This window comes from Haemaphysalis longicornis, unplaced genomic scaffold (assembly GCF_048455015.1).
Source record: "Haemaphysalis longicornis isolate Haplotype H1 unplaced genomic scaffold, Haemaphysalis longicornis Haplotype H1 scaffold_6, whole genome shotgun sequence".
In the NCBI taxonomy this organism is placed as follows: domain Eukaryota; kingdom Metazoa; phylum Arthropoda; class Arachnida; order Ixodida; family Ixodidae; genus Haemaphysalis; species Haemaphysalis longicornis.
Window position 1 is genome coordinate 90,817,733 of NW_027526407.1, and position 27,532 is coordinate 90,845,264.

At 47.1% G+C, this 27,532-nt stretch overlaps 1 protein-coding gene across 2 annotated transcripts in view; it reads right to left on the reverse strand.

Moving 5' to 3' along the window:
* LOC144141025 (TNF receptor-associated factor 5-like) overlaps positions 1-27,532 on the reverse strand; it is a 148,627-nt gene that overhangs the window by 81,240 nt on the left and 39,855 nt on the right. For both annotated transcript variants that reach the window (XM_077672510.1, XM_077672511.1), the window contains exons 3-5: positions 18,414-18,515; positions 3,516-3,677; positions 1,143-1,217 (exon numbers count right to left, since the gene is read on the reverse strand). In XM_077672510.1, coding sequence (XP_077528636.1) covers positions 1,143-1,217; positions 3,516-3,677; positions 18,414-18,515 — 339 coding nt within the window. The remainder of the gene's footprint in view (positions 1-1,142; positions 1,218-3,515; positions 3,678-18,413; positions 18,516-27,532) is intronic.

Below are 27,532 nucleotides of genomic sequence, written 5' to 3' on the forward strand. Positions count from 1 at the left end.
ATTTCGGTGCCTTCAACTTCAACGGTCATCGCCATGAATGCCATGGTTTGGAGGGCAATGCTGTTGTGAAGGCGTGGCAACAGGCTTGTGAACACAGCACCAGTCGCTGCGGCAGCGTCGATGTGGGCGAGCTGGAGCGGTGTAGCAACCTTACCGAGGAAGGCACCCCGTCACCACGGCTAACCCTACATTTAGGGCTAGCGTGGCTGTCGCCGCTTCGAATTTTCTCAGAGTCGTACAATAAAACGTAGGGGCTTGCCTGCTGGAAATGTGGTGTCCCGGTAATCGCGTTGGCGAGGTCTATCGTCTGGTGTGCGTTTTGTGGCTCTGGAGGCCGTTGGCGAGTCTTTCGAGCGGTGCTTAGCAGAGGTGATGCGAAGCACGCCCACATCGGTCGGCCACTTGGTGGCGGTCCCTCTTAACTGACGTTTAATCAGAAAAAACGAAGACCATATAACCTCCCAGTGTCCAGACATGGCACGAGTCAAATATAGACGGGAACAACCCCAAAAAACGAAGGTAAAAAAGAAGATACGAAAGAAAAAACTGCAAAACGAAACAAAATACAACCACCACAAGGTGTTCAGCTCAGGAGCTACTGAAATAGGCATTCTCTTTCGCCTGTAAGGTACCGGAAGCCTGACTGACAACTGTCGCCTCTCTGGCTTATGTGGAACCCTCCGGCTATTTCTAGCCATTTAGAACGCAGGCTCAACAAAAATTTTTGTCACAGAAAATCGGCCTGAATCAACAACGCTACCGACCCGAGCTGCAATGCGCCGCCATACGAGACAATATAGCCCCTTTCAAAGACAATTTATGATCTCTGAGAGCACTGGGAGGTTATATGCACTTTGTTCTTCCTGAGTAAACTGTTTGTGCCATGTTCTGTTCTGTTCTGTTCTGTTTGTGCCATGTTTTCAGTGTTGAGTTTTTTGAACGTACCGACAGGCAAAATTTACCAACTAGCCCTACTCGCCATTCTGCTGTGACATCCTTACTTAGTTAAACGCCCGTTAATACTACCATTTTTATCACATAATTCAGTGTATGTTTGTATGAATACAATAACAAAGAGAAAGCACCGATACATTACTTGTTGAGCCACTCATGATAACACTGTTGTTGAGCACAGAGCTTACCTCAGCGAAAGTTCGGAAATCACTCCAGCAATGCTCGCACGTGCTTGGGCGCTGACGACAGTATCCTTCGTGCTTCTGCGATAAACAAAACGAATTTTTTATTCGAGGTATGGTTTTCGGGTTGACTCAATATAATTATATCGTCCACCAAACCGTCATTTATAGCTGGTCTTGAAGTACGTTTTTGAAAGATGCAAATGTTATGGAACCCCAAACTTTTCTAGCATCAGTCTGCCTATTTTCTGTCCCCAAGTAAAATCGTACACTCATCACTACCGTGTCTGAGAAACAGAAAATCAATGTCAAAGAACTGCAACAATCATGCATAACTGATCATATCTGGCACAAAAGAAGAACAGAAACGACAGGTTTAATTCACCGCTGGCAACGTGCGGAAATAGCCCCGCTGGTAAAGCACTAGGTTTACTAGCAACGTGACCCGCGTTCAAATCCAATCGTCTAAAACAACGCGGCGTTTTATAGCAGCAAGGGAAACTAAGGCTTTCGTTTTGAAATCTTTATGCATGTGGCTGCTTGGATGGAAATGTCGGCAAAAGAGTAGTCTTCCATAATCCCCGAACCCTAGCATGGTATTATTATTCCCCTTCCCACCCATCAGGCTATTTCCCTCCACTCAAATTTCTGTCATGTTGAATAGCGCGCCTATTTACTAAAATAAGATTTTTCCGTGACTGCACGGCTAACGCGATATCTGGCGAAGACGCACTCAACCGGCCTTCCTTTCTCCTAAAGAGTATTTGTATTTGCATTCAGTGAAAATCATTCTAACGCGTTCATACTTACAGAAACGTTGCTTTACCGGTTATGTGCTCAAATGTTGCTGCCAGATCGGCTTATTTTTTTTTTTACTTTTTTAAGCACTGCATAAGATGAAGAACTGCAACTTATGCCAGCGGTTTCATTAGTTTTAACGGTGGTGCTTATACGTATTCGAAACATTTTTTCAACTTTCAAAACGGTGGCTTGATCAAGTAACAAACAGACATATGCACAAAATTAACGGCAGAACAAACTTTTTTTCACTTTGGTTGATCAAGAAAAAATGCTGCTTTGAAATCGCACTAACTGCACGCGCGTCCCCGCAACCATTGAAGATATAGTTACGTAATTACTAATGCGGAAGTAATATGGGCGCTGGTTAAAACTTTTTCAGAATGAGAAGGTGGGAACTTATTTAGAAAATATTTTTATTTTCTGCTGAAAACATTCTGCTCCACTTAGCAGCGGCGCCAGTCACCATTTGACCGCACCACAAAAGCCAAACGCCCGAAGCTCGCTCCCCCCCTTCCGGAACCTCCTCTTTACTCCCGCCGGCTCGTTCACCTATCAAAGTGGTTCGTATTGCACGTATGACATCGACGTACCTCTTTTTGTGGTGCTATTTTCTTCTACCGGCGTGCGCGGCATCGCATTTCAAGGAATCCTCCTCGAACCCTTCTTCCCCCCCCCCCCTTATTTCAATTTCCCAGAGCGTGATTCCGGGCCCGCGATCGCTTTTGACCACAACACCCATTTTTCTACTATTTATGTTCTGCACCTCACAACACTAGTGCCTGCTACATGTGGTTTATGAGGTCCGCATCAAAGCTGCTACACCGGCAACTTCATTCCGAAGTCCCGCCGTGTCGGCTCAGTGCCTATGGTGTTGTGCTGCAAAACCCTAGGACGTGGGTTTGACTCACGGCCGTGGCGGCTGCTTTGTGATGGTGGTGAAGACCAAAAACTCCCGTGTGCTCGAGGTATCTGGGCACGCAAAAGCGGCCAACATTTATGTGGAGCGCTTCACTACGGCGTGCCTCATCTCCTGTGTAAGGTCGGCAATTTAAACCTCATGATCAATCAATCAACTTTATGTCGAAGTGTTGAAATCTGTCAAACATAGAAAGTGTGATGGTGGGCGACCCTCTGGCTAGGGATGTCTGCATATACCAAATTGTACACGCTCCATCCTGCTTTTTGATGATGCATCTCTTTGCATTTCTTTGATGTGTGCTGAACCACGGGGGAATACGTTCCATGCTGCATTCGGGAGAGCTCTGAGGGATGCTACCAATCAGATTGGAGATTGTGAAGTATCCTCTGAGAACACCCAACCGGCAGCGAAGCAGGACTCTTTCGGCAACCATTCATAGATGCTTGTTATGATGAGCCAGGGGAGCAGTGTTGGAACATTTACTAAGTGCCCCAGGAATAATTTCGGCACCCCAATAGCAGTTCCCCGAGGTGCCCAGTCAGCGTAGTTAGCTCACTCAACTTTTTTTGTAAGCATAACGGAAACAGGCCCAAAATCATGCTTCCGTGATGCCTCCCAATAAAATGCCGACTGCGCTTGCTGCGAAATTTATTGCTTACCTGCTTGTTACACGCCTCGACGTCTGCGTTACAGAAGGTGCAGTTCATGAACCTTTGGGGGCACTTGTCTCTGATGTGATCAGCTAATGTCTTGTTGTCTAGCAGGCTGTCGCACAATGGACATTTCACCTTTCCTTGACAGCTGCACGTCTTATAATGGCGCTGCAATTGCACAACACGCAAAATTAGCAAGACTACAACACCAACGTGGCCGTAAGGTACAAGTGCGCTTTACTAAAGAGCAGTTACCTTCGACTCCGACTAGAAGATAACTGAATCCTCAAAGTATTAAAACGAATCGCTGATAATTTTACAGCACTACATGGGTTATACAAAAGGTTGTGCGGATTTCCTCATCCGTGGAGTTAATCTCGCTTGTATGTAACTTTGTCGCCAGGGTGCATGCATTCATGAAGTCTTTGTAAGGTACTTAAGTACTAATCACAGAAGAGCAAAATTTGGCAATGGATGTACCAAATGGCATTCCGAGACGAAATAAAAATTCAAAGTTTGCAACATACAGTGAGTAAGCTGAACCTAATTATCTAGAGTACGCCTAAATGTTCAAAATTCTTCACACAAGCTAACACCTTTGTCCGTATGCTCCGATTTGCTCTTCTTCTGGTTTTTATGAGACCGCAAACACACATAAAGAAGCCCCTCTTGTTATTATTCTTGCCAGAGTGGTACACTGATGGTGAATTTGTAGGCTCAGTAATTTACATCCGTGCAAGACAGAACAGCTGTACGCCTGAGTCATTATGATGCCTCAGATTAGACGTATAGTATTATACACCTGTTTGGCGTTCAAAGCTTTACACAAGAAACAGAAATATAATAGAAAATAAACCATGAACCAAATTTAGGGTTATAAGAAAATCGAAATATAGCCATCCGTGATTCCACAATGTCCGAGCGAGTGGAGCAAGGTGTCAATCCCGGGCTTTCTTATTCGGATAAACCTTCGGCTGTAAAATCTATACACAAAACAGTACCTACCAATGCCGAGAAGCAACCTAATCGCATCTAATGACTCGTAACATCTTTATGCAAAGAACCATAATGCTTCCACCACACACGCTCCCCCTTGCAGCAGTTATCGTACCGCTGTTAACCCAACCCCACCCCCCGCCGCTCATTTCGGGCTCACATTAAACCGACCACCAGGTTTGATGTCACCGCTATCCCTGGTAAATCAGTTCAACACGTGATAGACCGGTGCTTAGTCACCCAGAGATATTACAGGTTCGTGATCCATAAGGTATCTAACACAATAACCGTCCACCTTGCCAGCTTGGATGACGCTAACAATATCTGTGGTATTACCAGCATCCCGATCTCCAGCGATGGTACCATGACAGTGCACTCTTACTTTGCCTCTGAGCCCAATGTGCGGCGCTGCGTCCTGTACTACTTTTACCAAAATGACTCACCTGCGACCATTCTAGGTGAGTTGAGGTCCCCCACTCATGAGGTTCTGGCTATCCGGTGTATGGGTAAAAGCAGAACCTACCTTGCAATCGTACAAGGTTCTTCTACTATACCGGAAGGATACTACAGCAATGACTGTGTACTGCACCCCAAGCCTTATCGGCCACGAGTCATGTATTGCTACACGTGCTTTAAACTAGGTCACCAGCAAATTTACTGTCCGATGGCAACTGTAGACCCACACAGAATAAATGCCGACGGCAAGCCACGCTGTTGTTGCGGGCTTTGCAAGGCTGATGACCCAGAAATAACGTCGACAAATTACCCGACCAAACGAAGCGCCACCGCCCACGCTCACCGTCGGGAAAACAGTTCAGTGGGGGTTACATTAAACAATAGCTTCAAGGCCGTGAAACCATTGACTGCTCTTCTGTAGAAGATCCTGAGGAGCCCGTTTCCAGACGTAATTCATATTCGGAGATTCTGAAGCCCGATTCTAAAAAACACACACCTCCTAAACATACGCCGAATGATACCTGGAACTTGACTGAATCTGCTTTGGTAGATGAAGACCTGGATGCTCAAATAGCCTATCTAAGTAGCTTGAGATACTCGGCCAAAGGAAGGCACGAGTAGCTGGTCTCAGTAAAGAACAGACTGCAACTCATGCACCTCAAGATTCGCAAAGCGTGCCTTTACGGACGCGAGTCAATGCTCAAAAGACAACCCCCAGTGATACAGCCATCTGGGCAGTTATACTTGAGACCCTATGCAAGCTGACCCAACTTATACCAGCTAGCTTATACCGTGGGTAAATGTCCTTCAAACCATCAACCTGTCATCCTGCACTGGAACTACAGAGGCCTTTCGAACAAATTAGGAGAACTAAAAGCCAAAATTCACTCCGGTAAACTTCGTGTGTGGGTGCTCCTTTTCCAGGAGTCAAACAAGTAGTGCGCTCTCCCTCACTTCGTTGGCTACCATAGTCCTTCCATTCCGGATAATCGCACTGGCAGTGCACCTGGAAAAGCGGCAATATACATTGTCAGTAGCGTTCCTAAAACACCAATTGATCTTCAGAAATGGTGCAACCAACAGCAAGAGGTGGTCGCAGTTTTAACCCGTCCAGCCAAAACACCACTTCTTTTAGTGTCATTTTATGGGAGGCCATGCAGAGCACGTGTTAACCTGGGTTGGCTCCACCACCTCAGGGCTATGTAGCCAGGCACTTCCATACTAGTAGGGGGAGACTTCAACGCCCCACACTCCTTATCGGGCTACGAGCAAGACTCCAAGAGGGGAGTCCAGATTCATGACACCTTCACGAACATGAACTTTTCCTTACTGAGCATTCCCACCGTACCTCATCACCAGCCTGTCTACGCCCACTGCAGGGCAAAGGCCTCTCCCATTATTCTCCAATTACCTCGGTCCTGTGCCAACTGTGACCAATTTATCCCCGCAAACTTCTTGATCTCATCTGCCCATCTAACTTTCTGCCGCCCCCTGCAGCGCTTGCCTTCTCTAGGGATCCACTCTGTTACCCTTAATGACCAGCGGTTATCTTGCCTTCGCATTACATGCCCTGCCCAAGTCCATTTCTTCTTCTTAATTTCTACTAATATGTCTTTAACACCAGTTTGCTCCCTGACCCACTCCGCTCTCTTCTTGTCCCTTAATGTTACACCTATCATTTTCCGCTCCATTGCCCGCTGAGTCGTTCTCAATTTAAGTTGAACCCTCGTAGTGAGCCTCCAAGTTTCTGCCCCGTAGGTGAGTACCGGTAAGATGCAGCTGTCATACACTTTCTTCTTCAACGACAATGGTAGGCTGCTATTCATTATCTGAGAATATCTGCCATATGCACCCCACCCCATTCTGATCCTTCTAATTATCTCTGCCTCATGGTTGGGATCTGGGGTCACAACTTGGCCTAAGTATATATATTCGCTTACCACTTCCACTGCCTCGCCATCTATCTCAAACCGCTGTGCTGTCCCGAGGTTATTGATCATTACTTTAGTTTTCTGCATATTAATTTTCAGGCCCACGGTTCTACTCTGTTCGCCCAGTGCGGAAAGCATGCTTTGCAATTCGTCCCCCGAGTTACTTAGCAAGGCAACGTCATCAGCAAATCTGAGGTTACTGAGGTATTCTCCATTAACCCTTACTCCCACCTGTTCCCAATCCAACGTTCTGAATACTTCTTGTAAGCATGCTGTGAATAACATTGGAGAGATTGTGTCTCCTTGTCTGACACCCTTCCTTATAGGTATTTTACTGCTCTCCTTATGGAGGATGATGGTAGCTGTAGACCCATTATAGATATCCTCTAGTATTTTTACATAATGCTCATCTACCCCCTGGTTCCGTAATGCCTGAATGACTGCTAGGGTTTCGACCGAGTCAAATGCTTTCTCATAATCTATGAAGGCTATATATAGGGGTTGAGTATACTCAGCGCACTTCTCTATCACCTGATTGATCGTGTGAATATGGTCCATTGTTGAATAACATTTACGGAACCCTGCTTGTTCTTTAGGTTGACTGAAATCTAAGGTTGCAGAAATTCGGTTAGCGATTACCTTGGTAAATACCTTGTAGACGACTGACAGTAAGCTGATCGGCCTGTAGTTTTTCAAGTCCTTCATGTCGCCTTTCTTATGGATTAGGATGATGTTCGCGTTCTTCCAAGATTCCGGTACCATTGCGGTCATTAGGCATTGCGTATACAGGTTTGCCAGTTTTTTAAGTACAATTTCTCCGCCATCCTTCAAGAGGTCTGCTGTTATCTGATCCTCACCAGGTGCTTTGCCCCCTTTCATTTCTTTCAAAGCCTTCCTTATTTCTTCGGTCGTTACTGGTGGGATGTCTATCTCCTCTGAACTACTGTCTCGTTCGGCATTATCCTGTATGTCCCGGCTACTGTACAGATCCCTATAGAACTCCTCGGCCACTGTGACTATTTTATCCCTATTTGTGATGACATTGCCTTGCTTATCCTTAAGTGCATACATCTGATTTTTCCCCACGCCAAGACGTCTCTTTACTGCTTTCAGGCTACCTCCGTTCTTTACAGCGTATTCGATCCTCTCCATATTATACTTCCGTATGTCAGCTGTCTTGCGCTTATTGATTAACTTCGAGAGCTCTGCTAGTTCTATTCTGTCAGCTGCGGTAGAGATTCTCATGGTTTGCCGTTTCCTGATTAGATATTTCGTCTCCTGTGAAAGTTTACCAGTATCCTGTCTAGCCATAGTGCCCCCGACTTCTACTGCACACTCCGTGAGAATGCGTGTAAGGTTGTCGCTGGCTTCCTGTGTCGTAAGCTCGGCTTCCTCGTTAAGGGCGGAATATCGGTTCTGCAGCGCGATCCTGAATTCTTCTACTTTACGTTTTACTGTTTGCTCATTTATCGGCTTCTTTCGTACTACCTTGTTGCGGTCCCTCCTCAACTCTAGCCTAATTCGAGATCTTACCATACGGTGGTCACTACACCTTACCCTTCCGAGCACTTCCACATCCTGCACGACGCCAGGGTTATCGCATAATATGAAGTCTATTTCATTTTTGTGCTCCCCATTCGGGCTCCTCCAGGTCCACTTCCGACTCTCCCGTTTACAGAAGAAGGTATTCATTATGCGTAGGTTATTCCGTTCTGCAAACTCAACTAGTAGGTCCCCCCTGCTATTTCTACAGCCCAGACCATAGTTCCCAACTGCCTTGTCTCCAGCCTGATTCTTGCCTACTTTAGCATTGAAGTCCCCCATAACTACAGTATACTGCGTTTTTACTTTAGCCATTGCCGATTCCACATCTTCATAGAAGCGTTCCACTACTTGGTCGTCGTGGCTGGATGTGGGCGCGTAGCCCTGCACCACCTTGAGCTTGTACCTCTTATTGAGCCTAATTACAAGAGCTGCTACCCTTTCGTTAATGCTGTAGTATTCGTCTATGTTGCCAGCTATGCTTTTATTGACTAGAAATCCCACTCCCAGTTCTCTTCTGTCCTCTAGACCACGGTAACATAAGACGTGTCCATTTTTCAGCACCGTAAAGGCTTCGCCTGCCCTCCTAACCTCGCTAAGCCCTATTACATCCCATTTAATGCCCTCTAATTCCTCGAACAACACCTCGAGACTTGCTTCGCTAGATAAGGTTCGCACGTTAAACGTTGCCAGGTTCAGATTCCATTGGCGGCCTGTCCGGATCCAGTGATTCTTAGCACCCTCTGCTGCGTCACAGGTCTGACCGCCGCCGTGGTCAGTCGCTTCGCAGCCGCTGGGGACTGAGGGCCGAGGGTTTGTTGGCGTATTCATGGGAGGTTGTGGCCGGTACTACACCAGGGTGGCCAATCCTGCTCTGGTGAGGGAGTGCATTACCGGCAATGGTCGCCGGGGTCAGGCCGCACCCCAAGCCCCTTTGTGCAATTCCATCAATACGCGGATTTTTTTTTTTTTCTAATTCGGTGGGAATTGTCCGGCACCGGGATTCGAACCACGGTCCTTCTGCACGCGAGGCGGGTGTTCTACCTCTACGCCATCGCTGCATCACCACGCTGCATCACCACGCTGCATCACCATCGCTGCATCACCACCGTACCTACCATCCTGTAAAGTCGGTTTCATGCTTCGAACCTTACGTGGTGACTTGGCCCCGTGAATGCCTCCTGGGATCCGATCCAGACCATTGGGCGAGGAACCATTCTCCAATTTTGATTGGCGGGCACACGAAGAAGTTACAAATCTTCATCGCCAAGTCAGAATGGTTCCCTGGGACAAAGTCCACTCTGACGAACGGGATCCTTCACTAACTTCCGAGAACCTAATTTCTACGCTGCAGTCCGTACACCGACTGCACTATACATACCACCGTAAACGATGATCGACCGAAGCACGATATGCACCTACTTAAACTTTGGGCAGAGCGTCGCCGAGAAGAGTTTTTTGCTAATCGCCATCCAACACAGTTCAACGCTCGTGTCACGGCAACCCGTATCGCCCGCACAAACGCGACGCTACAAGAAGCAGTTATCACGTCGCCGTTGGCATGACTGGTGCTTCGGCCTTGGGTCTGGCACTGGAAACAAGGCCTTATGGCGGACCTTCCAAGCCATGGAGAGGACTGGCAGCCTGGCTGACCCATCAGCTAGCATTCGCCTGGTTCTCAACATCAGCCCTGAGGACTTTGCCGACAGAGCGGCAGTGAGTTTCTTTCCCAACCACAACAACCTCTGGCCGCCACTCCGTCGGCTGTGGTTTTGGACGAATCAGGTATAACCGAACCGTTTACGCTGGGCGAGGTCATAATGGCCATTGAAGAATCAAAAGCGCACTCTTCACCAGGGTATGATTAAATCCCGCATAAGCTGTTCAAGAACTTGAAGGGGGAGGCCTTGAACGCACTAATCCGTTCGTTGAATGATGTGTGGGTGAAAGGTGTCATTCCACCTGAATGGAAGCATTCCGTGGCAGTGCCTATCGCTAAACCGGGAAATACCACCACGGGTATTAATGCACTACTACGCATTTGTTTGACACCCACAATATGCAATATATTTGAGCGAATAGTGGTCACTCGATTACCCAGGTGGGTTGAGCACAACAGGAAATACCATCCTGCTCACAGTGGCATCAGACCGCCCCTAGGTACAGAGGATGGACTCCATTTTCTGGCTGATGATACCTTGCGTTTTTCACCCCACAGACATCTTGTGTGGACTGTGGTGGCCACAGACATTTCCAAGGCCTATGACAACGTGGACCACAGGCCAATACTATGAAATTTTTGGGGGGATTCCACTTAATGTATCCAAAGTGGTACAGTCCTTCCTGTGCTGAAGGACGTTTTCTGTGCGAGTGGATGGGAACCCGGTCGGCCTGTTTACATCAAATCGGGGGGTACCGCAAGGTTTCGTGCTAGCACCGCTGCTCTTCAACATCGCATTTGCACCCTTGGCATGGAAGTTACAAGACATCCTTTTGTGAGATTTCTCATCTACGCGGATGATATCACACTGAGGTCAAGAAACCGCGATCTCGGTTTACAGTACCGTCATCTCAACCAAGCCGTAGTTGTTTTTCAGGCCTTTACTGAATCAGCCGGTTTAGAAATTTCAGCTGAGAAGTCGTGCTACGTGCAAGTGGCTAATAAGTCAGGAAGGAAGTTAGCCTCTATGGCTAACTTTCAACTTAAAATCTGTTCAGTTGCCATACCAACCAAAGAAGAGCTGCGGGTGCTCGGACGTCTGACCCACTAGTCGGCTTCTGGTATTCACTGGCTCCAAAGGCACGGAAGGACTCCTCTACAACCTTTCACTTGATCCGCCGGATTGCCACGGGTAGTGGAGGAGCCCGCACGGAGGTGGCTAGACGACTGCTACGTGCTGTTCTTCAGCCGCGCCTACTCTACCAGGCACAATTTCACAGACTTACCATGCAAAAATGGGCGCAACTTGAGACAATAAAGACAGAAGTCATGCTAATCATTACGGCCCTTCCTCGTCTTACCCTAATACCGATCTTACAGGAACACGCCCAGCTTAATACTATAACGGAGCTTATAAACCAGCGCGAAGAAGGAAGGAACTCAAGCGTTTGTATATTCGAATGGTCGCAGCGCTTCATTCATATTTTTGTCATGAGTCCCCCGTCACTTCAACCTTAGACGATCTTCCACCGTGGTGGTACAGGAGAATGACAACCAATAAGACGACCAAGCTTCGTCGCCGTGATTAGCCAGCGCCAACCTCCGATACCACAGTCCCGGAAGGCCACTGCGTAATGTACACAGACGCAGCTCTTCTGCCGAACGAAGGACGGACTGCTTTCGTCAGTGCCACGCACCCGCAAATATAGAGGCTCGCGCTGTTATACTACCCACCCTGCGGACCCGCTGCTACTGGAGCTCCAGGCTGTACATGACGGAGTCAATGCTGCAAGTGCACTGCATAACATCACGGGGGTGCATATATACACAGACTCGCTCAGTGCAGTGAAGCATCTGAAGCAAGTAAAGAAGGGAACTCTGATCTGCCAACAGATTCACCACCGCCACAGTACATCAGAGCTAACAATTCGTGTACATTGGGTACAGCCGCACGGTCAGAATACACTGAACCAATAAGCAGGCCATATTTCCCACTCTTATTCCCCATGAATCTTCCCCTAGCCACCTTCATTGTGATCCGCGCTCCCGCCTTTTAGCCCGGAAATCACTGCTGAGAAGGGACACACGTGCCCTAATTCCCTCGTGTGTCTGCTCCCTGCCCCCTAATCTATCCCGGGTGGAGGAAGTTTCCCTGAGGAGGATTCGGGCTGGGGTGGTCCTCACACCTTCAGTCGCTTGGACTTGGGGGCACTCACAAGACGACCCAGGAACTTGTCCCAAGTGTCGGTCTCCTGCGGGTGAAGCATCTTTTGTAAACGTGCGCGGCAACAAGGACCGCTCGAGACGATGTGCTCAGAAAGGTTCGTCTCCGGTGGGATAAACCAGATACCTACAACCGCTGGGTGCAGGAAGATAAATACTGCAGCGCACTGATGCACTTTCTGCACACCACTGGACTGCATGCATACCTGTAAACTCGAAAACCTATCGGTTTCGTGACCATCGTGACGGTATGTAGGTAGCCACTCTCTGCCTACTTTGTTGTCTTTCTTTTGCCTTCCTACTTTCTTCTCTCGTCCCATATCTTTAAACCGCCTCTCATATCCCACATAGAAAAAAAAAACACGAAGAAAAAAAAGAACCATAGGCAGCGGTGCAGGCAATACATTCATGATTACAATAAATATCGTTACGGCAGGTATTAAAATAATTTACAAGCCAACATTCGATGCGAGAATTTTTGACGAGGCGGTGCAAATAAGACGTGCAAACAACGCAATCGTAGCTAACGTCGCAGAGTTATTCCTTTTCGCAATGGGGATTAGGGTTGCAAAGAAAGCTGAAGTCTCCTCCCTAGTGGGTCACCGATTAGCTGTAAACCGGTGCGCACTACTTACACCACACCGATGAATAACCTGTTTGATTGCCAATTGTGTATCAGTGGTAGCGTGACACGCAAATTTTAGTGGGTGCCGTTAGCGCTGCCCATTGGCAGCGTGTGGGCCATCAATAAGTGGTTACACCTCGTAGCCAACAGCTGGTCACAAGGGCATGTGGTGTACGACGGGTAGATGAGTTGACACTTACGCATTACTACTATTATGCCACCCATGAGTTACCCTTGCACAGAACGCTATATTGTTCACGGCCAAGCATAGGCGTACAGTAACGGGACAAAAATACAAGAAATTATCTACCCCTTAGCCACTCTTAATTAGCCAGGAAGATAGCGTGTGAAATGGGTAGTTCGCATTCTAGTATCACATGACCCGGCAGTTACGGGACCCGCGGCATGTTTAACAAGCTCTAAATCATGAAAAGAACGCGCGTTACCAAAAATTAACTTGCGCAACACGAATTATTAGCTATCCGCAGAGGATCTATAATCGACAACTTTTGGGTAAATGACAGGTCAAGCGACCCCAAGGAGTGTCAGCAACCACCCACTGGTTAAACAGACCTCCATCGATGATTCACCTATCGGTTACTCACATTTGGGTGACCAACAAGTGACTTATGTAGGAACAGACGCTGTTCCTCTAAGCTTCAACACGTGCTTTTCTGCGAAGCAGTATATATCTCAGCCGCGCCCCCCCCCCCTAGTTTTTATTCCGCTGAAGACAAGTTATTCGGCGCCGCTTCGGGCCCCTCTTAACAACAACGGACGCCTCTTTCACAACGGTTATCACAATGGTTATTCCATCACCACCAGCGACGCCTCTTTCACAGACTGCACAGCCAATTGACCGCGGCCGTAGCGCCGTTATGAGTTTACTTCTTAGAATACACAGCAGCGCGAATGGGTGTGAAAACACCCAAATCCTCCGCCGCCGCCACCGCTGCCGACAATGTAGCCGCGGGCGTTGCCGCCCCAAATTCCCCCTCCTCCACTAGCTGTGGTTACCTGCCGGTTGACAGCAACTTGCCCCGCTGGAACGACGGCGTGAGCACATAATTTTTCTTTACCGTCAAACCCATTGCAAGCGACATTGTCGCGTCAGCTTCCTTCGTTGTCCTGCAGGTCATGGTTCTTCTGGCGGAAGAATAATAATATATCTTAGTCTGGCCACACTTAAAGTATTTCTCTTTCGCTTTGCCCGTGTATTTTGCCCCTAATTATGCCCCGTCGCTGGCTGCCGGCTTAGGTATGGACATATTGGGAGTGGCTGGAGGGGGAATGCACGCGCAGCAGGGCTTATTCTGCTACCAATTCCATACACGCTGTGCAAGTAGAAGCCCTAAACATGCGAGTCTCATGGTTCAATGCACCCTGTCAGCTGTCCTCCGCAGACTAGCAATTTCGGTCTGGGTTGTTGTGCCGCACAGACTACAAGATGCCTACTACTGGGCATCGACACGGACATCCATTTGTGAGACGGTAGAATGAAGATCGAGGCCCTCGAAGGGTTACTCGTTATGTGAAGGACGGGCCCTTGCCTTGGTGGAAAAAGAGGGAGAACTGTAGAAGCGTCAGCACTAACAAAAGTGTGAATGGGTGCGAAAAGCAGAGTTTGCTGCCGCCGTCGTTGCAGCCTTATATTCAGGCTGGTCGAGTAGCTGCGAATTGTTCCCGGATGAATAGCAACTGGCCCGCTTGGAACACTGAGGAGGGCCTGTATCTTTTGTTAAGCTAAATGGGGCGGTGAAGACAAAAGAAGTGTTTGTTCTATTTGACATATTTCGTGTAAGTTCCCCCAGTTGTTGTCTGGAAGCAAACGATGCTACATTTACTGCGATAATATCCAACTTCACCTACAATTTCGATTCTCAATCCACAACACGTGTTTGAACGACGTTTGCAAAGGCATCATAAGAACAGGCCTTTCAGCTAAATTTGGTGTGGAGCGGAGACTTGCTTACTGTTATTTAACATAGATGGCGCCACCACACCAAGGTAAGCCGTTTTCTGCCTTTGGTTTGTTTTTGACCGTATATAAACCAGCCTCATTTTTGCTCACGGAGAAAATAATCGTTTCGTGAAACATGGTGCTCACTCGACAAATATGGATATGTAGGATACCGTCGCTTGCGTCAATCGGCCAGTGTCGCCTCAGGCAACAACAAAGCCCCGCTGTGCTCTGCATCTAAACGAAGCATTAAGCGCGCAGTACCAACAGCCGTACGTATCGCTACTTTTATGTTTACGTGTTGTTTTGTAATTTCGTGTTTTGTACCACCATTCTAAATGAAATAAAAAGAATCGGCCCCAAATGTAAGCGCAAATAGCTCGTTCGCCAAGCCTATAGGTTCTGCCTAATTTGCGTTTGTTTTTTCCGGCGTCCGCCAATCGCACAGCTGGCTGGTATATTATCATAGGTTCTGTTACGAGAAATGAGTCAGTGGGTCGCATGGTCAATCCATTTTTTCCTAATTATACAGTTTATTCAAGCGAAGTTTACGTTAAAGTGATGTCAGCATGATTTTACCGATCCAATCTTTTGAATGCACTAAACTTGCATTTTGTCTTAATGGCCCCCTTGAGGGGCTTTAAGAGCGGTATGTCCTAGAGTGTCTTTCACTTCTAAGCACCCGCTCATGACCGGTTGCCGGTTTATGCGTGCACGGGTTAAGAGTGAAGATCGGGGGAAACGCGCAGCTAAAGGTTTCATGTCCTCACTGATGGCATGTTCATTGTGCTGCCGTAAGGTTTAAACGTGGCTATCAAACAGCCCAACGCGACCGGTTGATTTATTGATTAATTGTAGGGTTTAACACACCGAAGCAACGCAGGCCATGCGGTGTGCTGTAGTGGTGGGCTCCTGATTAATTTTGACCACCTGCGGATCTTTAACGTGCGCCAAAATCTCGTACACAGGGGCGTTTTTGCTCTTCGCCTCCATCAGAAAGGCTGCCGCCAGAAAGGCAGAATATACCAGAAGGGCAGAATATACGCGGTGGCCCGGAACATTGCTCATAGCAGGCGTGAGAACATACCAATAGCTCTTCGTTTAGCAGGTACAGTGGCTCACCACTTCACCGAACACCACTCAAGCGGATCAGCAACTATACGGACGGGACTCTGTCAAGGTTAGACCTTCTCCATGGATCTCCCGGTATCATGACATCGTTTGTAGCACCGAACTACCACCCCGCAATTCGAGCCAGGGGAGCCGTTCTCCACGGTATTTGTCTTCACGCATGGTTCCTGATCAGAGCATCCTCCATAGCAGATTCCGGCAGTCTGGGAGGGCTATAAACACGTCACCATCGACCATCGGAAAGGACAACTCAGTCTTCGACTACCGTGGCTGGCGCCTCTCTTCAACCGTCCGGCCTCAATTTGTCTGAGCTGCGTGAAATCCGCTGCCTAGTTGAACCACTTATTCAGTGTGCGCTGCTTGCGGGTTGTTCAGTGCCACCCAACGGTGTTCCGCAACCGGCTTCTGTGTTATGTTTTAGCGGTGGTTCCGAGAGATCTTTGTTGTGCTTTCGAAATAGCTCGTATTCCTTGTTTTTGATGCTGTATTTTTTTGTTTTTAATGACAGTGATGGGAAATGCAGATGATGAACTTGGTAAGGTTGCCAGACTTTGTGACGTTGTCACAAACCACCAGTGTTGTAAAATTACGCTCCAACACCACAAGCAAGGATTCCACACAACGGCAGCAACGATGACCAGCCGAGCGTGCGGACCTTCTCGAACCCCACGGCGTGCAACGCAGCTGTCGGGGCATCGGAGAATCACATGCTCAAACGTGTTCTGCCGGCGACATTTCATGGATCCGCGTTATGTTGCTGGCGCCTGCGGTCTCCGTTTCAGAACTCGTCCGACTTCTGCAGGCATTTCCGCAACAAACTCGTACTTTCAGGTATGAATACCGTACAATCTGTGAACTTGGCCTCGGAACACAGCATCGTAACGAAAGACCTCTGGAGTAAGTTCGAGCTTTGCAGGACTTGTACCACCGATCAAGCCTGCTAACGCCAAAGCCAGAGCTCGTAGAGAAACTTCTACGACCCTCCAATCTTCGCTTTATGCGAAACATTTATGTTTGCAGATTTCTCTGCAATAAAGGAATTGCATTCAGGAGGGCTTGCTCGCAGCCGTCGAATCCGTGCCTCCACCGCCATACGAGGCGTTCTTGGAATCCGCCACCCCCCCTTGCCTGTAAAGCACACGCTGACTACAGATTATGTAGTTCAAGACCGACGGCATTGAGCTAAGCGGTGCCTTTCCATCGCTTCCAGCAACACTGGCTACGGTTTTCTAAGCTTCCGGTCCCTGACAATGCGGGATATGGGTCCGTGGACCACCCTTTGCCTGCCAACACTGGCTACGGTGTCTTGGGCCACCTGGTACCAGAGAATGTGGGCTACGAGGCCATAGGTAACCCGGTCCCTGCAAATGCGACCTACGGGGTCATGGACCACCTTCATCTTGCGAAAGCAGGCTACGGAGTTGCAGATGAACCCCCATTTTGAATACATTCACTGATGCGTGAAGAACTGAACCTGAATGGTGAGCCCCCTGCCTCTGTTATTATTCGTGAGCCCATTCTCATACTTTGTTTCCGTGCCCCAAAATTTGTCGGGGGCGCTCGAACATATAATAGCAATCGAAGTCGGCAGTACGACGGTGACAGCACCGCTAGATACACTTTCTAGTGCTTCCCTTTTTGGTGGCGGCCTTCATGACCACTTCAATGCAATAAAGGTAGGGTTTAGTGAAGAAAACGTTCAATTATGCATGTAATGCAATGCTGCAGTTGTAGGATTGCCATACGTTTGTATCTTGCACTCGAGGGTACTATGAAACGACCGACGCTTTTGTACAGGCGGCATATGTCTACCAAAACGATTCTGTGGTGAGGTGTTATTGCAGGAAGCAAAATGTTGCTTGACAGCGCTACCGGTCGTTGCAAGTGTGCCGCCGAAGCGACTTCATGCAATTTGCGACACTGCCTCAGGGCGCCCCTCTTCTCAAGACTTCGTCCTCTGGTTACTGCTTCTGCACATGATTCACACGTTAGTTTTTCGGCCTGTTTCATAACACGGAAGAAACGAGCCGTCACCCATTAGTTGTTCTAGGATAACCTGTTAGTGAAGTACTGGTAATTCCCACCCCGAAATCTCAAAGCACTGTAAAAGTGCAGGAATTAGTCATTAAGGCTTTCCACCTATATGTTATCCGGTCCACGAGTGTGTTTATATTGACTATTAAACAATTTGGAACTCAATCGTAATTCAAAAATAGCAAATGAACAAAACATCGAACAGTGTACTGAAAATACGGGCGCCAGATAGGCGGGCCACTAAACGCCGACATCTTTTGCCATTTTGCATGCACAATCACGGCTGAGTGGGCGAGGGCTTTTTGTTGGGACAAAACGTTTATCAATAAGAAAACAAAAGTTATACCAGGACATCTTCAAGGGTCCCTGTGAATGGACACGCCTTGTCATTCGGGCAAGCGGCTTTCATCTTCTTCAGGATTTCCCATTCTTTTTCATTCGCAGTCATCTGTTGTTATGAGAAAAATAAAGAAAATGATTTGTTAGGTAATGTTTCGTAAGCGCTGTGGTACGAAAAAGTGTAGAAGGAACGCTTTTTATTGAAAGGTTGAGAACGGAGCAGAGCATTGCAATGCGGATTGACTGACTACACCTAGAATGAAACCAGGAGACAAAGAGATGAAAATGAAAATGGGATCGCTGTAACTAGATTAACGAAGCACAAACTTGAAGACACATTGGTATGCAGAGATTCAGCTAAGTCTGTGTTAGCTGGACAAATTCCTTATAGGTAAAGACAGTGTGTCAAACATGAAATCGGCAAAACGTGCATGAACGTGTTTGTTGCCATATTCGGAGAACGTTTAGCACCGAGAAACGGATACACCTTGCTATAATAGCAATAACCTGCGCTTAGCCTGTTTCTCAGCCAATACAGGACCAGAGGTCGGCGAACTCCCTCATGAGTCCACTCAATGAGACTCATTTGGACTCAAACTCACGCGTGAGTTTGAGTTTGAGTGAGCGCGAGGCTAGTGTGGCGTGGTGAGTTTGAGCTTGAGTTTGAGTCCGATTGAGATTGAGTACGCCTGAGACCCAGTGAATTCTGAGTCCATTTTGAGTTCTGAGTTCATTTTGAGTTCTGAGTACATTATGAGTTCGAGTCCATTTTGAGTTCTGAGTGTCCATTTTGATTTCTGAGTACATTTTGAGTTTGAGACCATTTTGAGTTCTGAGTCCATTTTGAGTTTGAGTTCATTTTGAGTTTGAGTCCATTTTGAGTTTTGAGTACAATTTGAGTTTGAGTCCATTTTGAGTTCTGAGTACATTTTGAGTTTAGTCCATTTTGAGTTCTCGGTACAATTTGAGTTTGAGTCCATTTTGAGTTTGAGTACATATGAGTAGCCTATCAGGCAGCTAGGGTTGGCTGTTAAGTTTTATGCGTCACTGCGGGCTCGGAATTCAGGTTACCTGCGGCTACGGCACCATTCCCGATCTCCATGATCGGTTGGGAGGGAGGGGGTGTCCAATTTTTTTTAGTTTATTGTTGAATTTTTATGGCCATAAGCACTCGCTGGCCATAAGCACTCTCAAACACACACACAAACACACACGGGCGTGCATGCTGGAAGTTAGCGGCTGGGTACGGTGGCGGGTCATTACTTACGACAGCGTGGTGTTTTTCCGAGCTACGAGAGCTCATCCCACATAGCAAATGCTAGTGAAAACAAATACAGGTACCTCAGCAAACAACGAGGCACTTTTTTGTTTGTCCCACATGATTTCCCTCCTCGATACGCTCAATTTGATACCCCATATTCTTTAGCGCGACACCTCTCTGCAGTTTCACCCAATCTGAGATGATCTATGACTCCCGTGTTACACGGTTCGCCATTTTCGATATTTTTCTTATTTTTTTTAGATTTTAACATTTAGTTTTATCAATTCTCTATATTTACGCTTTTATAATGATTACAGGTTATACTTCCGTGATATCTGCATTTTTGTGTATATGCAGGGCGTTACAAAATCATGGCGGGGATTGGGGGAGGGGTGTACTCGGCAAAGAATGCTACGCAATAAAACAGCAAAGGTATATCCATGAACGACTCGCGCTTCAGAGATTCGCGGGGACAGTTCGCTTTGACACTAGGCGTTTTTTCAGGATGCAGAGCAAGAACGCACGGAACCGTAACCCTAAACAGCTTCGACATAAATGAACGGAGCAGTGAGCGCACGTCCCCTCACCCAATCTTGCTTGTTTCGACCTGGAGACCCAGCACACCATCGAGCCTGGACCGCATCTGTCATGAACACGAACACGGAGCCTACATCAAGAGTTTGGTATCCAATATATGCGTACAATTGCTTCCAACCAGCGCTACTCTTCATGGGCAGCAGGTATAGCTGTATTAAATCTGCAACAAAAATTGTTTCCGACCTCACCGGAGCTACGGTGTCATGTCGTGGCGAATGCAAGAGCTTGAGCTCACGAATTTGCACCCGTAATATTTTTACCACGCGTGAATTTGAAAACACTGACTGCTAATGAAATCAGAGTCCATCTGACCCCGAGTAAATTTCTAGCATGAGAGAGTTGTGAGGCCATTTGAGTTCTAAATTCATTTTTAGTTCTCAGCCCATTTTGAGTTCTGAGTTCATTTTGAGTTTTGAGTACATTTTAAGTTTTGAGTCCATTTTGAGTACATTTTGAGCTTTGAGTACTTTTTGAGTTTTGAGCACATTTTGAGTCAGTACATTTTGAGTTTTGAGTACTTTTGAGTTTTGTGTTCACTTTGAGTTTGAGTACATTTTGAATTTTGAGTCCATATTGAGTTTGAGTACATTTTGAGTTTTGAGTCCATATTGAGTTTGAGTACATTTTCAGTTTGAGTACATTTTGAGTTTTGATTACATTTTGATTTTGAGTACATTTTGAGTTTTGAGTCCGAGTGAGTTCTGAGTTTCGCACTCAATGCGAGTTTGAGTTTGAGTGAGGGGAGATGTGCTGCTCAGCATTGAGTCTGAGTTTGAGTGAGTAGTGATTCGAAAAAAAACATTGAGTGAGTTTGAGTGAGCCGCGCCAACTTTGCCGAGGTATGTACAGGACTAAAGAGTTTAACTAACAAATAAATACTTCAGGTGGTCTGGCAAATCCAGGACAAGCTATTGAGTTTTAAACAAAATTTGAAACTAATTTTTATACAAGTGGTCACAGCTATCATTCCACTTTACAAAAAGTTCTCTTCCTGTGAGTGACTTGAAATACAAAACAGGGGCAGACATCTGCACCTAAACTGCTTCAGGAATAGAAAAAAATTGTGTGAAGGACCTGCGCGGAAGAACACGCTTTCGATGCCATTACATCACCACGTTTTCCCTTTGAAGCTTGTCGTTACGACTGAATCTCTGTATATGCGAAAAGCCTCAGTATTTTAAATGAAGCTCCGACGCAAACGCCCGAATTATTACTGTAGAAATATTCGCACATTTTCTTTCGACAGGAGCTGCTAAATAGTTCAGTGGGTTCTTTCTGTGAGCACCAAGACGGTTTTTTTGTTTACTTTTTCTATTTTTTGCTGTCAAGGCTACCTCACATGCTATTACTACTTGTATTTTTTCCCTTGACATGGCTGCTGTTCTGGTATTATTTTTTTCTCTTTGCACTGACTTGTTGCTGTAATATATCTCTAGTTATTGTAAAACTTTTTTTTATTTTGTGATTATCTGCTCTACTTGCCCCCCTTACCCAATGCCCTGCTGCCTGTAAGTTACTTTGAATAAATAAATATATAAATAAATAAATAAAGAAATAGGCACTAAATTTCAATTCGCGTTTCTGTATGCAAGCGAGTTCGATGGAAGGCGAAATATCTAACTTGCCTTATTGCTCTTAGCCAGCCTTAACACCTGCATTTAGTAATTGTGCCGCAACTACCTCGTATATGTTGGTAAATACAGAGTCGTTTCTTTACAAGAACGTACACCTGGCGGCAAAATAAGCCGGGCATGTGACCGCATGGCAAATGCATCGCGGCGACATCTGACGTTGTAGTTCTGGTGTCGAGACGTCCATGTACGCGTGCGCGTCCCACTATACTCGCTACCCTGTCTTTTCTTTCTCTCCAAGCAGCAAAGCTCATCGCATTCAGCGTTGGCCGTAGGGGTTACTGTCTTTGCCAACATGCCTCCCTCGCACACGCTTCGGCAGCGGATGGCGAGGGCGGAGTGTGCGTTGCTCGCTCTGCACCGATCCAACAGATAACATGTCTTGCCCGTATCTATTTTACCACGTATACATCGCTTGCACGTGACTTCCCCATCGCCTTTTCCTGTGCACTGTTCGCAGCTTTCCTAGTGCTGCTCGAGATTTAGTGCACCAGAAAAGTTCACTGCCTTTTGCCGTTTACGTGGTTCACCAACATGGCAGCTATTGTGACATCAGTGGAAGCTGTGCTTATCCTATCGGGTGTTTGTATTTTTGCCTAAAACATGAAGTTGATTGGTAACTAAAAATGAGAACACCCAAACGAAAGGAATTGAAGCCAGAAACAAAATATTTGAACAAACTGTCTTGAGAAGTCACCTTGCATAAGTACTAAAGCAGGTATTGACGGAAAGAAACTCGAGCAGAGATTGGCGTGGTCGTGGGTTTAACAAAAGAGGACAAAAATAGCGATAGGCTGCAATGCACGTTCAAATGCTTCACATGGACACAGACCAAACGCTTCGCGTTAGGCAGCCGAACAAAGGCTATCGCCTTTAAAGCTAAGCTATTGCGACCTCGTTGAAATGAGTCCTTTATCAGAGCCAGGAAAATAGAGCAAAGCACGCTTGGCCCTCGTCGTTCACCACAGAAACGGGTGCCAGTGAGACCACAGAAAAAGAAATACTAGTAAGATTGGACACTCCCATTGAGCCCTGCGGCCGAATGACTGTGGTGTAATGTAGCGCGCCGAACGGGTGGCCAAAGTACTTGTTCACTTTCGTACGTTCATGTTCGGTTTCGGTTTCGCGGACACCAACTTTGGTGGGTAGTTGGAATGGCTGGAAAGCGCTGCTCACGGCGGCGGGCAGTGGTACGGTATTCGTACGCTTTCATGCATTAATTAGTGTTTACTTGAATATATTATTCCCAGGCTTAGTGTCCACGTGCTTTTAAAAGAACAAACACATTTTGTTTTTTGATATGTGAAATTGCAATTTACAGTACCATTCACAGTTGGTCAACAATTCTGTCGTGTGTTCACATCTTGTCAAGCCACATAAAAGAGACACGTCATAAATGAAGAATATTTATTGCATTGCACTAAACGAAAGAACAAGTTCAAATTGTCATCTTTCCTTGCAACACACATATCATACTAAACAGTGGGTAATACACCACAACAGAGAGAATGCACAGTAGTGAGAGGAAAATACGTTTCGAGGAATTACAAAAAAATTACAAGTAAAGGTAGCACAACCACACAAAGAGTTTATTCTCCACGGTAATTAAAAATGCAGAAAACCCAGAATATTCAGCCATCCACAGTTGTACTTGTATCCACGACACCGTCAGACTCTGTGCGCCGTTGCAGTCATACGAAAATATCTACCATAACAAAATCTAGACAATGGGAGACTTGCAACTGTTTACGACCACAACCACCACAGATAGTTTTTTTAGCCTGGCAATTTCTTCAATTAGTACGGGAAGAAGGGAAACAGTTGCGCCCCGTTTACAAAAAGGCTTTGAAGGCCTTGCTTATCTGACGAACTCTAATGAGGTGTATTGCCTCGGGGCCACTTCAATTCAGTAGCAGTAATTGAAGAGAAATCACATTTGTGTGGACATGCACAAGCAAAAACGTGAAGAGGAAAAAAATTAACTTCCTATTGGTTCCTTGCAAGGGTGCATTTTCCTAAGAAGCCGGGTTACCTTCCGAAAGCGTCGCCTTCCCATTAAAGGCAAAGAGCCAGGCGGGGATATTTTAGGTACGTGTACGTAGTCAAAAGACACGTTCCAGGGTCGATTAGGGCACACAAATTCATGTATTTCGCTGTCAATACGAACTATATAATCTAAGAAACAGGGAAGCAGTATATCCTTCTTGTGTATGAGATAGTGGTGGCAAATTACATAGTCCCATAATGTAACGCGACAACATTTCTGGGACCACGCGCCACATTTTTGCCATTTCGAACACAGCCAAGCAAAATTTCAAAAGTGCCGCGGACAAAGGCACAACTGCACTTGACATTACCATGCTTTGCACCACACACCCAGGAACCAGGCAGTGAGGAATGCTAATACACTCCATTTTACATTAGGCATGTTTCGATTGATTGATTGTAGGGTTTAACGCGCCGACGCAACGCAGGCGATGAGGCGCGCCGTAGTGGAGGGCTCCGGATTAATTTTGACCACCTGGGGATCTTTAACGTGCGCCGAAATCTCGTACACACGGGCATTTTTGCTTTTCGCCTCCATCAGAAGAGCGGCCGCCGCGGCCGGGAATCGAACCCGCGACCTCGTGCTCAGCAGCGCAACGCCTTAGCCACTGAGCCACCGCGGCGGGTCATTAGGCATGTTTCGCAATCCACCATGTGCTATCACAGAGGTTAGAAATGTCTGTGCCGCCATATGCTGGCGTATAACCCTACATATGTGTATTCAACATGGCATTGTACACTTTATCTGCCCGATTATAACAAAAATGATTACAGTGCAATTTGATCTACCACGCACGTCATCGCAGCACAGCGTGTACTTGCAGGCTGTGCTTGCCGAAAGGTTGCCGAAAGAGCCAAATGGCGGCTTGCGCTCGCGGCTTGACCAGGCTTCGCTCAAAGAAGCCACGAAAATTTACATTCACAGCCATTCAACTTGTTACATAAATAAAAGCGTGTAGTCTAATGCGTAACAAAATTTTAAAGGTACAATATCACGTGTTAGCTTAATTTTAAATCTATAGTTTTTACCAGTTGCGCCAACTCCCGGATGGAGCAGGAGTTAGGCCATTCGGCCGCGATAAGGCCGTGTGTCCTCTCTTCTAATTTTTTTTATTTCTCTATGTTGAGACTTGTTCAGCATAAAATTATTACCCTAGCGCCAAGTGCTCAATGCTATCAGCTTTGCCACTTGAAGGGAAGGAAAAAGCAGGATAGTATACAGGGGTTGGACGCGCAGGCACACGTCGGTGTCTTGACAGCAGACGTGCGACGTCAGATGGCGCGGCGATGCATATCGCCACGCGCTCGCGTGCACGGGCTTATTTTGCCGCCGGGTGTACATTTAAGAATTTGGTGAGAAGGTTGCAGTGACGTGCACACATATTAAAGGAGTATTGAGAAAAAATTCCAAAGATTATATAACCATTTAAATAGCTTCCTTTGTAGATGGATATTCCCCCTGGGAAGTTTAGTAGAACATATTTTAAATCAATTTTAATCTTTTTGCGCACGAGAAAGCTCATTCGAGTCATCAAGAAAGCTCATGACGTAATATGGGCTTCCGCTTAAACGGCTAACATCAGTCCTCCCGTGACATAATGAGGCGGCAACGGGGCTCTTGGCGCACACTTTCCGCATTGTCCATCACATCACAGTTTTTTGACTGACGTCATGAGCCATCGCGGCCGGTCAGTCCGTTCAGGAGCGTGCTTGAGAGACCACAAAAGCATTGGCGGTGGTGCGGCGAAAACAGTGCCGACAAATGCGCCTTCCCGTCATGGTGGCTGTATCGGTGTTCGCTTCAACGAAACCAAAACTCATACTAATACACAGATCTGTAATTAACTATATATGCTTCGTTCGACAATCCAACGTGTCATTCTATGATTCTTGGCTCTTAGGCCCCTATACCTGTAAAAAACGTAACACAGACATTTCATGTCAGTACTCTGTTAAGGCTTGGCTCGGACCGCCTCAATGTATCAAAATTCAAGGCATAGGAACCAAATAACGTTAGGCCTACCGGTATAGGTGAGAAAGAGTGATAAACAAAGCACGGAAATACAACGCTCATTAATAAAGAAGAAACCAATCACGATAACACTGACATTTAGGAATAGAAAACAAGCTTCCCAGATCAGGGAAGAAGCTCAAGGAGATAATGTTGTTACGCCAATAATACACGCCAGGGGTTGCAACCATGCCAGCATCATCACCGGAGTTGGAGAAAGAAGAGTACGAGGTTGCACTCCGGCTTGGCCCCATCATTCACGGACCGCTCTACTCTACCATCTACGCTCGTCCTACACCGTCCAACCTCACTGTAAATAAATCCAGCTCGTAACAGTTTGGTGGAGGTGCGGGGTACACCACGCCGGACCTCCAGGATATCCGCCGTAACCGACGTGTCGCGGGTCTGCCACCACTGTCTCCTACGATGCCTCAAGGTGGGAACACTGTGCCGGCCCCCACGCCTGGCTGGCATCCCCCGCGAGAGCCCCGAATGTTCACTGGGAACGCCGATGAAGACGTTGAGGAATGGCTGAAGCATTATCGACGGGTGAGCCGATACAACCGCTGGGATGCTGGCATGGTTGCAACCCCTGGCGTGTAATATTGGCGTAACAATATTATCTCCTCGAGCTTCTTCCCTGATCTGGGAAGCTTGTTTTCTATTCCTAAATGTCAGTGTTCCCGTCTCAGCGTCTCATTGTCAGCGTCTCAGCGTTCCCAACGTACAACGTATGACCAGCGTCCTCGGCGTCCAACGTTTGAACCTCGTTCTGACGACGTGTACGAGGAATACTTCCCTGACCGCCGTGAGCGTGGCCCTACCTGCTACAGTTGTGGTATGGAGCGACACATTTTCCGCTTCTGCCGCCGTCGCCGTCGAGCACCACGGTATGAGCAACCGCCCATGTGGAACCGCCCCAACACTCGGAATAATGGCCGCTACGACACTTCCCTGCCACAGTATCTACGCCCTATGGAACAGCCACCGCCTCGTTGTGATTCGCCTGCATCTGACCGGAGTTTAACACCTCCCAGCACACGACAGCGGCGTTCACCCTCACCTTTCCGGCGTCGGTCGCCACCGCCGGAAAACTAGCCGGCGCGGCCAATGGAGGTGAGGCCGCAGCCCAATCATCCCGTAGTATGCCTCTTACCGGACAGCCTCAATTGGAAATACCTTCGCCTGTATCTATGCTAAATAACACAGTTGAAGTATTGGTAGACACCAGAACAATGGCTTTGATTGATACCGGGCAAAAGTGTCTGTCATGAGTTTAGCTTTCAAAGCCCGCCTTGGCCGTAAAGTTATGTTTACATGGGACCGAATGGTCACTTTTTGGGGTGTTGGTGGTGAGTGCCTGTGCCCTCTTGGGGTTTGCTCTGTGAATGTTTCGTTTGGTGGCCACACGTTCATAGCGGAATTTGCAGTGCTTCCGCGATCTACGGACGATGTTATTTTGGGTCTGGATTTCTTAAAGCAGTGCGGGGCCACCGTTGACTGTCGCAATGGAGAAATTTACGTGTATGGGACCGTGCTGCCTGCTCTTGTGGAAGGCTCTTTTTCCGATAACCGTGCCT